Below are 13275 nucleotides of genomic sequence, written 5' to 3'. Positions count from 1 at the left end.
TTAAATTTAAATTTTGGATTACAAATTCTCTCCCTCCTCTTCCCTCTTCCTGAGGAGGCAAGCAGTTTGATATACATTATACATATGATATGATGCAAAACATTTCCATACTAGTCATATGGGAGAAGACATACGTTTTTTAAAAGCCCATAAAGAAAATAAAGTAAAAAATAGAATGTTTCATTTGTTGATGGAATTGTGAAGTGATCCAACTATGCTGGAGAGCAATTTGGAACTATGCCCAAAGGACCATATAAAATTGCATACCCTTCGACCTAGTAATAGCACTACTAGATTTGTATCCCAAAGAGTTAAAAAAAAAAAGGGGGAAAGACCTACTCATACAAAAATATTTATAGCTGCTCTTTTGAAGTGGCAAAAAATTGGAAATTGAGGGAATGCCCATCAATTGGAGAGTGGCTAAACAAATTGTGGTGTATCATGGTGATGGAATACTATTGTGCTATAAGGAATGATGAACATGATTTCAGAAAGAGATGGAAAGACCTATGTGAACTGATGCAGAGTGAAATAAGCAGAACCAGGAAAACATTATACACAGTAACAGCAATATTGTGGAATGATCAACTATGATCAAGTTACTCTCAGCAATACAATGGTCTGGGACAGTTCTGAGGGAATTATGACAAAGAATGCTATGTACCTCCAGAGAATGAACTGTTTCAGTTGGAATGCAGATCAAAGCATACTATTTTTCACACTAACTAGTTTATTTGTGTTTTTATTTGGGGGTTTTGTTTTTATATGAGTATTCCCTTACAAAAATGAACAATATGAAAATATGCTTTGCATGATAATACATGTATAATCCAGATCAAATTGCTTACCAGCTTTGGGAAGAGGTAGGGAAGGGAAAGGAGGTGACAATTTAGATCATATAACTTCAGAAAACTTATGTTGAAAATTGTTTTTACATGTAATTGGTAAAATAAAATAGCTTTACAAACTGGGAAAAAATAGTAATCTTCAATCTGCATTCATACTCCATTAGTTCTTTTTGTGTAGTTGAATAGAATTTTTCTTCATGAGTTTTTTGGAATTCTGACTCATCTTCTGTAGTTCCTAGGAATTAGTAACTATACTCTCAAGCTCAGAGGATATTTTTACATGGTCTATTCTGTTTTGTAATTGTTTTGTAGGTTAGTTTGTTGGGCTTTTTAGTGTCTACTTTCCCACTTTCTCTGATCAGACTTCTATAGTTGAATAGAAACCAGCATTAAGCAGAAAACTGGAAAAGCCTTCTTAAATTTCCCCCAACTTCATTTGGTTATGAGGGATTATGATCCCCGATAAAATTATAAGGCCCAAGGAAATAATTTCATTTCTAGCAAAGCTTTGAGAAGCTCCTTGTTCAAATTATTTTCTATTGTAATTGAATATATTTCCTATAGAACCCTATCTCCCAAGCAAATCGTAATATTTCCTTAGAAGGCTGTTTTCAGTAGCTTTCCCCCCTCCCCTTTCTGTGTCTCTGTCTCCCTGTGTTTTGTTTTGTTTTTTTCCACACATGTATTTTTGATGGCTGTAATTGAAAAGGGGAAGCTTCTTTTTGGCTTTTGCATTTGTCTGCTAGTTCCATGTTGACAGACTTTGGCCTCATTTGATATGTTGCTAAAGGTTATCAAGATAATTTCTTTAAATTTGACTTGTCTGACATTTTGAAGTAAAGATATAATAAGTTTTATATTTTCAGTAGATTTTCATTGATATAATTTGCTTTTAATATTACTTGCACTTTCCTATCCTCAAAGAATTTTTAAAAGAGAGGAAGAAAAGAAAAATATCTACAAAACTGATGAATATAGTCAAAGTCTGGTGTCATATACAATATTCCACACGTGGAGACTCCTACTTCTGCAAAAGAGCAGGGAAATTGTCTTCTGATGTCTCTTCTTGGGGCCAGTCTTGGTTGTATATATTTCATAGTTTAATGGGATTTTAATGAAAAGTGGTAGATAAGTAATTATATTGTTTGGACAATAATATTCATTTAGTCCTTTCCAGTATCTCTTAAGTGAGCCCCAATGAATGCCTATTTGCTTTGTATCTGTGTTTCAACATCAACATCAGTGGAAAATTATAAGATTTGAGGTCTACCCCCAGAGTTATAGATCTAAGATGCCTATGCTTTCTACAGAAAGATATTATTTGTGTGGCTGTCTGTTTTCTCCAGATTTTTGTTTTCTATGTACATATTTATGATTTAGGATTTGCTTCATTATTGATTGATTAGTGTTCTCCTCATCCAGGTTTAATCTCAGTTTCTTTCTTGTCCATGTTTATGAATCCTCACTGAATGATGTCATGGTTCTTGGAAATGCTGGCAACATCTCTCCTCCACACAGGATATTAACTTCATAAATGTACTAACATCTTCTCTTAGAAATGGTGACATAAACTTGTCTCTGTGGAATGCTAATTTTTTCCCTCATTTTTAGTTGAAAATGTCACAAAGTACATTGTGGTCTAAATCTACCAGGAAAACTTCAGAGTGTCTGTAGAAATACTTTTATTTTTTATTGTGAACTTTTTTCAAGCAAGCAAATTTGATGTAATGAACCTAATTCTTTAGTCCTTAATATTACTTTGCGTATATGCTGACTATTTTGGTGATTATCTATTTATTTTCTTTTGCAGGGATATGATCATAACTACTACTTCATTACAACTTTTGTTAATGATCACATCAGACATCATGCAAAATACCTGAATGCATAAAGCTTCATATATGAGTGATCTCAAGATTATGAAAGTTACCAAAAACCAAACTTTTGAAAAGATAGTATTATACATTAAAAATTACTGCTGTGAATACTCACTTCTAATTTTTATCAAAAACCCATCTCCTGCTGAATATATAAAATCAAGTAATATGATTTCTTTTTGTTCCCCACGAGTAAGTACCCTGATAGAAGACATGTCATAGCTTAGGGCCATTTTAAAATCTTTGTTAAATCACGTTCAAAGAATCACAGAAAATGTAAATGATTAAGTTGTTTCTAAGGAATAAAGTGATGCAGATGTACTTGGAGACAGAACAGTTAGTTGTTGGTCGTTGGATATATCAGTTCTTTGAGAACTAAATTATGGAATTGTATCTTAGTAACTGAATAAAGAAATGTAATGCATTGATGTTAGTTGTGCTAAATGTTTTCTCTTAAGGGCAATTAAATGGTTTAGTGAATGGAGTGCCAGACCTGGAATTAAGAAGACCTGAGTTCTTCCCTCAAACACTTACTAGCTATGTGACTGGACAAATCTCTTAACCTCTGTCTCAGTTTCCTTATATGTAAAAGACACTCATTCAAGTAGTGGAGATCCACTCTAAAACTCTCATCTCCTCATTACTCCTCATCCCTGGGACCTCTGTCTGTTTCTTAACTAGAGAGAGGAGTTAGGATGTTGGAAAGGTCTTTCTAAATCCACCATTTAAGGATGTCATCAAGAGAATTCTCTTCATTTCCTACTGGCTGATCCGAGTTCTTGATCTCCAGAAACTCGTCATTTTGCAAGATGAAATTAAGGCAGAGGTAGCTGAGTGGCTCAGTAGATGGAGATCCAGGCCCAGAGATGGGAGGTTCTGGGTTCAAATCTTGCCTCAGATATTTTATAGCTGTGTGACCCAGGTCAAGTCATTTCATCTCCATTGCCTAACCCATAACACTTTTCTGCCTTAGAACCAATACACAGTATTGATTCTAATATGGAAGGTAAAGGTTTAAAAAAAGATAAAATCAACTCTATAACTCACCTCTTAGATCATTTCCCACTGGCTGCAGGACTTTACCAGATAAGTTGCCCCCTCCATTTCACCCCACCATGATTCTGATTTTTTAATGTAATGTTTTCCCCTACAAGATTGCAAGCTCTTTGGGGGGCAGGGACTGTCTTAGAGCTTTCTAACTTGAGCACTTAGTATAGCACCTAGCACATATTAGGTGCTTAATAAATGTTTATCAACTCTGTAAAGTGGGGATAAAAGTTTCAACATAACTATTGTCTGAGGTCAAGTTTGGATTGAGGTCTTCTTGACTCTAGACCCACAAAGCAATACTAAAATCCCATTTTCTATAAGAAATCTTTCCCAATCTCTCTTAATTCTAGTGCATTCCCTATGTTGTTTATTTCCTGTTTATCCAGTCATATTGTTCATATTTCTTCACTTATTGTCACCTCTGTTAGAGTGAGCTCCTTGAGGGTAGAGATGATCATTTCCTCTTTTTTATATCCCCAGTGTTTAGCACAGTGCTGTTAATATTAAAAATAATAAAGACTGATATAAATATAGAAATTAGTATTTTAATTAAAGCCATGGCCATGCTGGTAAAATCATTAGACCACGCGCCGGTAAGAATTCAAACTGCCTCTGCCATTTTTACCTTTTGTACCTTCCCTCGCCTGCTAGCTCAGAGAGAGCCCTTCCTTTCGGATTCTCCTCCCATTTAAACTGTCCTATGCGTGGTGACGCAGGCGTCCCCACGCCCAAAGAACCAGAAACCCGTTGGACCACGGGAAATGTAGTTTGATAGTTCCCACGTGTCCATAGAAAATATATATATACTTTTAAATGTCATCTCCCAAATTACAATTATACAATTCCCCCTGGGATCCTGCAAAAAAAAGTTGGTCTTTTTTCTTCGCTGGATCCATAAACATAGACAACTTCTAAAATTTTAGGAATTTGGGGGATAAAAGAAATGGATAAACAAATGGATAATACTAGCCGCATTGACAAAAAAACCAATTTGGGGGCAGTCCCCTATTGGCATAACATGTACAATTAAAACAATACATTCAATTCAAATTCAACTCCCCATAGTTCAATCAACTGCACCCCAAAGTTCAGTTTTGGTCTTCATGGTACAGTGAAGGCTTTTCAGACATCTTCATGGTGTCTTCAAACAGGTTCGTCGTCTGGATTCTGGGGAGGTGGCAAGATCCTTATCCTGAAATTATTAAAAGAATTTAAACTTTACATTATAGATTATAAAACATACATTTTCTTCTGAGAATTATACATTTCCCCCTGAAATTACTCCTAAAAGAGTTAAGTATACATATATTTTTACATTATTGAATGTAAAAAAAAACTTAACAGACATCCCCCTGAGGTAAATTCTAAACACACCTTCTTTCCTTGAAAAGGGTACCTCAGGTCAGCTAAGGATGAGTGGCTGAGTACCGGGGGTTGTATGAAATCAATTGGCAAAATACAAAGAATAAAATTCAAGAAAAAAACAAGAAAAAATTAACTTATGAATGAAATGTAAAATGTGCAAAAAATGTAGGGGAAATAAACAGGCCTTTGAATCAAGGCCCAATAAAAATGATTTGAGCAGTTGCTATTTCCCACTTAGGGCCAGGACTTAAGGGAAATATCTCTCTGATCTGATTTACCATTAGCTTTTCAGGGAAGTAAGCCAAATAAATAACCAATCTTAGGTGCTGGCCTAGGAATTTTAGTCGAGGGGACCCACATCCTCTAAAGTTTTAGAAAAGACTAGGACTCCAGGACTCAAACCCCAATTTCCAAGCCCTAAAGTATTGGCATAGACCTCTGCAATCCGTGCAGATTTTTAGTCAGTGACCATGTGCTTTTTTTGCACTAATTAATGGCTTTATGTTCCCTTCTGGAACCAGAGAGGCATTTAATCACAGTCCCATATTCTCAGTCTCAGGCTCAGGTATTTGCATTAAGCTTATATCGCTGTAGAATCAGAAAAAGGATAAATAATGATTATATATGTATTTCCAGTACAAGATGAGAAAAAGGAAAAATCAATTGCTCTAATAAAAAATGTTTAAAAATCAAAAATATATATAGCTTAAAACTAGAAGGGTTTTGCTACTCAAAAATGAGATTTTCTGTGAGAGAAAATAGATCTTACAAATAGCAGATTCACAATGCACATTCAAATAGAGTACCATAATTTCCAATAGCACATTTTAAAACAATAAACAATGATGGTTTGTTTTTTTTAAATCATATACTTGTTACAACTTTTAAACCTTGGCTAAGAGTTCATCAATAAACTCTGGTATTGCTTCCATAGCAAAATCTGATATTTAGAAAAAAAGAACTTTCTGGTCTAAATTATCCTCAGATAAGAATATACAGGAGCTCCTTGGCTTCCTGTTTAAAAAAAAAAAATCCCGGGTAGGAAATTTTATGCTTCTACCCATTTAAGGCAATAATTTTCTTATAATAAAATATATAAAAGCTTATCCTTTAAGACAAGTCTTTAGGATTTAAAGTAAAAGTTAAAAAGACCTCTTGTAAAATTACAAGTTAATTCTCAAAGCATGCATCAAACTCTCCAAGGTTGAACACAATTACCAAGACAGAATAAATTTTTTTTTAAATATTTTTAAACCCTTAACTTCTGTGTATTAGTTCCTTGGTGGAAGAGTGGTAAGGGTAGGCAATGGGGGCCAAGTGACTTGCCCAAGGTCACAAGCTGGGAAGAGTCTCAGGCCAGATTTGAACCTAGGACCTCCCGTCTCTAGGCCTGGCTCTCAATCCACTGAGCTACCCAGCTGCCCCCCAAGACAGAATAAATTTTAAAAAACATGTGCTCTATAAATCCAGTATACATAAGGCAATTTACAACTTTAAAAATGTGTAGGATATATAATGTGAGTATCAGATTAACAAGCTGGTCAAAACCTCTTACCAGTTCTAATAGATTTTTCTCATTATTTGGAAGTTACAATAAAATCATAAGCAGAATTAATCTAGCAGCCACAAACTTCATTAACTGAAAATGATTCAGTGCAACAGGAAAATCAATGAAATAAACAAAAATTAATTCACGAAACTAATTAGCAAAATGCAGTAAGATACAGTTTCTTTAAAAGTCATTCAGTTCTGAAAGGTTTTTTTTTTTTTTTAAGGTTTTTTTTTATAATCAGTCTTTGCTCTCAGTTCAAAGTTCTGAGCAGGTATGGGGGTGAATAGGCCATGCGGCCCGATTAAGGGTAAATGCTAGTTCAAGTTTCAGACTCTAGGTCCATGTGGGGTCAGGTAGTGGGCTGGGGCTAGAGAAAAACTTAGGTCAGTTTTGTAGGAAATCCCACGTGTAGAGCCTGTGGGGGTGGGGGATGCCTAAATTAGGTCTTTAGAGAAACACGTGGAGGGCTAGAATGCAGGCCATTACCAGAAGAGTGGGGGGTTGGGGGAATAATACCAAATCCTAAGCAGCAGAGGCAGAAGTCTCTGAAGATCTCAGCAAGTCAGAACTGGGTCGTAGTTAAAACGGCAGCAGCTCCAGCAGTCTCCAAGTCAGGGTAGGGTTGTAGTGGAAGCGTCAGCACCAGCGGCAGGATCGGAGAAGTGGTCTGCTCAGGTGAGTCAGGAATGTGAGGCAGGGGTCTGTACTGGTGTCCCGGCAGGGATATGAGGCAGCAGTAAAATCGGCAAAGATCACAGGCACTGGGCACTGGCATTTTGGTTTTAAAGCCAAAAGCCAGAATCGGCTGGCCTGACCTCCCTAGGTGGTTTGGGCTGGACTGGCTGGCTGAGTCCCGCCTGAGGCAAAAACGTGCTGTTGCTTTTAGCAAAAGCATGGCGAGGAAAGCCACTTTCCTTTTTTAAAAAATTGTCCAAAAAAGCTGAGCAAGATGGCCAAAAAACAGGCATGGCTCTCTTTAGGCTATCTGGAAAATTGAGAGTTCGAATTTCGACCGTGTGGTTGCCATCAGTCTTTATTATTTTTAATCTTAACAGTGCAGTACATGCTTAAATAAATGTTGACTGACAGACAAAAAAGGGTTGTAGGTTCAGTCAGATCTGGGTTTGAGTCCCAGTTCTATAAATAAAAATGACATAACAATACTAGCTCATTTTTACTTGGCACTTACTAGGCACCAAGTACTGTGCTATGCACTTTATAAGCATCTCAACAACCCTAGGAGGTAGGTGCTATTATTATCCTTATTTTACAGATGAGAAAACTCAGGCAAGTATAGATTTGTTAATAGGGGTTAAGTGATTTGCCTAGGGTCACCCAGCTAGAAAGTGTCTGAGCTTAAATTTGAGTCCACATCCCCACTGAGCTTAAATTTGAAAGACTCGGGTCTTTCTGACTTGAGATTTAGCATCATAAACACTGTGGCACCCAGCTGCCTCTAAATGTGGGATTTGGGACAAGGCACTTAACCTCTCTGGTTGGGCTTCAGTTTCTACTTTTGGGAGATGAGGAAGTTCAGAGGATTATAGATCTAGAGCTGGAAGGGAGCTGCTCAAGCCCTCTAACCTTGCAAAGGAGCAAATAGACCCAGAAGTTAAGGTCACACAGGACCAGGATTCGACTCCAAATCCATCCATTTTCCACTACTAGCTGGTTTTTTTTTCTCATGTGACTTTAGATGATTTCACTATTAGGATGACCTACCTCACAGGCTTATTGAGCTGATGCAGACTAGAAGGAAGAACAGGCATCTCTTCTAAGTGCCAAATCTAGTGCGCATTCTTACCTAGCTCAGGCTTGTGAGCATTAGCTCGTAATATTCCTAGGCAGGGAGTGGGGTGGTTCTCTAAACGAATGCTTTTGGAAAGCATGCCTCAGTAGCTTGTTTACTCCCAAGGTTACAAGGTAGTGTAGCGGGCCATTTGTGATAGTCTTCCATTCTTGGCACATGGACAAGTTATTTGTTGCGGCATGGCCTGGGATCAGGACAAAAGCTCAGGATGTGGCCTAGCCATTTTACAGATAGAGTCAAGTATCCTCACACTGACTTTTGCCTTGCTACAGTCAATCATGAATAGTGTACATTTTTGTAACTATAAAATGATGAAATGACTCGTTCTCTTATAATGCTACCCAAACTAAAATAAAAACACTATGGATATATGTATGTGCTGTCTTGTCATCGAGATTGTTATTGCTCAGATTCTATGCATAAAGGAAGATGGCCCCAGGGAGGACTTTAGCTCCCAGGAGCTTTGGGACAAAGAGGGCTTTACTGATTGGTTGAAGAGTCTCAAGACTACATTCTCCCAGAAGGCAATGCCCTAGCTGTAGCCCAATCGGCATTTTGCAATGATCAGCATCCACTAGCCTGAAGGGAGGTTCCTTTGAGACTGCCATGAATGACTTGATGTAACAAACAAGGTATCATAGGTGAAGTGCTTTGCATACTTAAGTTATATGTAAGTTTTTGTTAATATTTTTATTAATTATTGTTAATATCTTTAATCTCCTACTATGTAGGACAGACTAAGAGGTTGAACGGGAGTGAGACTCCTGCTTTTCTGGAAAAACATACTAGGAGTAGGGTGGGAATACAACACAACCATGGAGAATGTACATCACTAATAACAATAATATCTCGCTTTAATGTTGCAAAATGCTTTCTCTTCACATTATTTTATTTGATCTTTACAACAACCCTGTGAGGTAGGGGCTCTTAAGCTGAGAAAGAGCTAATAAGTGAGGGCCAAAAGTAGAGCTGTTTATTCAGTGTCTTTGATTCACCTTATAAATCCATCTCCCTTAAATGGCTGATTATTTCATGTCAAAGCTGGTTTGATATGTGAGAGAATACACCGGGTCGGGGCTCAAGTCAGAAGTGTGACTACCTGTTGCCGCAGAACAGCACCAAAGCTCAGAAAGCAACAAAGGATCTTAGAATCACATAAAGGCATCTGAGGTCTGTGCCTCACATACCAATATCCACATGGATCAAATCGCAAAAATGATCAAATTCTGTTAATGGTGCCTTCTTTAAGTAAAAGCAATCATGGTTGAGGAAAGCTAACCCATCAAATGTGCAGTATCTCTTAGGGCATTTTGAAGTTACTTTGGGCAGCAGGATGTAGCTTTTATAGTAAAAATAACTCTTGAATACTTCTGTAGCAACCATTCTGGCTCACTCTCTTGACCTCCCACTCACATTGGTAGGCTGGGTCCCCAGAAACCAGTTGGCTATAATTTCCCTCAAGAGTCTAGGTTTATGGCTTTTCTATCGCTGTTCTGTCATACCTACCTAATATCCATCAATCAATAGAACTCTATTAGCCTCTTAAAAAGGGGATTAACTGAGAAGGTATAGCAAGGATAGCAAGGATAATAGATTCAAAGTAGAGCAAGGATAATAGATTCAAAAACAATCCCCCCAAACTGGAGGATGCACTTTCTTCTTACACCCAGGAAAAATAGTCTTAAAGTCCAAAGGCAGTCAGGTACGCAAATAGAGAATATGTAGGATTTAGGATATCTCTAAACTTATGGCCTGGAGAAACCTTTTCTCCTTTTGTGTGGTGCTCAGAAAGCTTCCGAGGGTTTAGCTCTCTTCTGGACTCTTGTCAGTGCCTTCCTTCATAGACAGCGTTCCTCTCCATTATGAACTGTTTTGACTCCTGAGGATGCTGCTGCCCTTGGGACTAGCTTTATACATATATCTGCTTCCTCTGCCAGTGACAACTGCTATTGACTCCAGTTGCCAGTTGCAATATCTCTTAGGGCATTTCGAAGTCACTTTGAGCAGCAGGATACAGCTTTTATAGTAAAAATAATTCATGAATACTTCTACAGAAACCATTCTGCATCATTCTCTTGACCTCCCACTCACATTGGATAGAGTACTAGGCCTGGGTTCAAATCTAGCTTCATACACTTTCTAGTTATGTGACCCTGGGCAAGTCCCTTAATTCTACTTGCCTAGTCCTTGCCCTTCTGTCCTAGAGTTGTTACTAAGATAGAAAATAAGGTCTTAAAAAACAAAGCCAAAACCCCTAATATCGAGAAGAATAAATGCAAGAGAAATAGAGGTAACATGTTCATAGACACATGGTGGCCACTAATTTTCCCTTACCTGGCTACTCAGTTCTCTTTTTTTATAGACAGAAAGGAAAAGAACAAAATGACATTTTGATTCTTTTGTATGTGAGTTCAGTTGTGGCTTAGTACTTCATGAATCATCAACTTCTCCAGCTCCATAGCTACCCAGAAGACTTTTCACCACCACATAGTACCAGTCCAGTCACTCACAGAGGCTCACCAGACCTCCACAGGTGGTTGGATTGGAATCATCCTGGGGAAATACCTGCACATGCTCTGTATAACCCATAAAGATATGTACAGCTGAGCATGCTCTAAGGACAGGGCTCTCATTGGCCAGGCCCTCCACTAGCCTCTAAAATATGAATAATTTCATTGGTCTTTTAGAATTCTCTCAATTGATGCAGGCAGAAATTCCCTCCATGCCTTGGATAATGGTTTCATGAATTCTCCAGGAACCAATTTCCTAGTGATGGATCTCTCCAAATCCATCTAGGCTAGTCCTTAGATATTGGTTTGTCCATTACCAGACCGAACTTGAAGGCTTTCCAGGTTGGTAGGAACTCCCATAGCTCGTGCCCCATAGTCATAAGATCTCCCAGAACCATTTGGTATAGTCATTAATGACAGCATCATGCCATGATGCTGCCATGATAGAACACCAGGGCAAGACTCTAGAAGAGGAACAATAATAACTGACATTTGCAGGGTGTTTTTTATTTTACAGAGTGATTTCCTCATGTAGCCTGTATATAATTATCTCAATTGCCATCCTCAGAAATGAATCTTGGATCTTAGAGCAAGGCTACCTATTCTCAGGGTTCAAAAATATCTGAAGGGATGAGGTGGAGATTCTCTACTGCCATCAGTCTATGAATGCTCTAAAAGTCCCAATGAGGATTCCATTAGCCATGCATATGAATAAGGACTGGACTCATTGGCCAATGTCCCCTGTAATATAGAAAATGGTAGCATGGAATTCCTGGAAAAATACAAGGTCGAGCCTCACCCAGAATTCCAGGGGACCCTCCCTGGAGAACTTTGGGTGAGGGAGCAGTTGGTAGGGAGTTAAACAGTTGATTTCTGGGAGTTGAGGGGAACAGATCTTTCTGCTTGCTGTTCCTGATTTGGGGGTTTGCCTGGGAGGCCATAGTGGCAAAAGCCATTGTGGTTTCTACTCAGGAGTTTGCCTGTCTAGTAGGATTAGACCTTTCCAGCATCAATATAATAGTTATTTAGTTATATAGACATTAGAAGTAATTATAATTAGCTTTGAGAGCAAGTTAACTAAAGGTCTGCCACTCTCTCCTGGGAGAGGGGGTAGCTTCAACTTGACAGTTCAGGGCTTCCCAGTTCTTATCTAAATCCTAATTACCCGTTCTTGTCTTCCCTTTCTTTCTTTTATCAATATAAGCTTTATCTTTGATAGCAGTGCCTGGGTATTATTTGAGGATACTCACTGCAGCCATTAAACTTGGTTCCTGTCAGTTGCCAGCCTAAGAAGTCAGATCCTTCTCAGTCCTTAACATTAAGAATCTAGTTACTACTCAGTCCTCAATCAGACCTGTGGGGAATATAAGTTAGAGAAAGGGAACATCATTAAAGATTTGCCTTTGCTGAATCTTGCTTGAAGACACTCTGCCCTGTCTCCATCTTCAACAGAAATCCAACTGCTTGAGGGGAGGGGTTTGAGAGCAAGGAGTACCAAACCCCTTTCCTACTCACTCAAGCCTGTCTGTGTTGGAGAAGTGTGTCTTCCAGGCATCTGACCCTGGCTGGCCCATCAGCTTCCCAATATCCCTGTTATTACAAACATAACACCCCATTATATATATTTTATCTGATCTGATCCTTGTAGCTCCTTGAGAGATCTGGTTATTGTTCAGTTTTAATTGTGTCCTACTCTTTGTGACCCCATTTGGGATTTTCTTTTTTTTAATTTAGAATATTTTCCCATGGTTACATGATTCCCACCCAACCCTCCTCCCCGAGCGGAAAAGCAATTCCAATGGGTTATACATGTATCATTGTTCAAAACCCATTTCCATGTTATTCATATTTGCAGTAGAGCCATCTTTTAACATCAAAACCCTAATCATATCCCTATAGAACTATATGATCAATCATATGTTTTTCTTCTGTGTTTCTGTTCCCACAGTTCTTACTCTGGATGTGGATAGTATTCTTTCTCATAAGTTCCTCTGGATCGTCCTGGATTGCTGCTAGGAGAGAATTCTATTACGAATGTGCCTTAATGGATCAGTCTCTGTATGATGTTCTACTGGTTCTGCTCCTTTCACTCTATATCAATTCCTGGAGGTCCTTCCAGTTCACGTGGAATTCCTCCAGTTCATTATTCCTTTCAGCACAATAGTACTCCATCACTATCAGATACCACAATTTGTTCAGCCATTCCCCAATTAATAGACACTCCTCTCATTTTCCAATTTTTTTTTGCCACTATAAAGAGCAT

The 13275-nt window shown here is 38.2% G+C and overlaps 1 protein-coding gene across 4 annotated transcripts in view; it reads left to right on the top strand.

Moving 5' to 3' along the window:
* Positions 1–3154, top strand: part of ESD (esterase D) — a 45005-nt gene extending 41851 nt beyond the window's left edge. For all 4 annotated transcript variants that reach the window (XM_044666038.1, XM_044666035.1, XM_044666039.1 and 1 more), the window contains one exon: positions 2659–3154. In XM_044666038.1, coding sequence (XP_044521973.1) covers positions 2659–2739 — 81 coding nt within the window. In that variant the 3' untranslated portion in view covers positions 2740–3154. The remainder of the gene's footprint in view (positions 1–2658) is intronic.
* The last annotated feature ends 10121 nt before the right edge of the window (positions 3155–13275 follow it).

Source organism: Gracilinanus agilis, chromosome 3 (assembly GCF_016433145.1).
Source record: "Gracilinanus agilis isolate LMUSP501 chromosome 3, AgileGrace, whole genome shotgun sequence".
In the NCBI taxonomy this organism is placed as follows: domain Eukaryota; kingdom Metazoa; phylum Chordata; class Mammalia; order Didelphimorphia; family Didelphidae; genus Gracilinanus; species Gracilinanus agilis.
The sequence above is the reverse complement of the archived record's forward strand: the minus strand, read 5'-3'. Positions and strand labels throughout refer to the sequence as shown.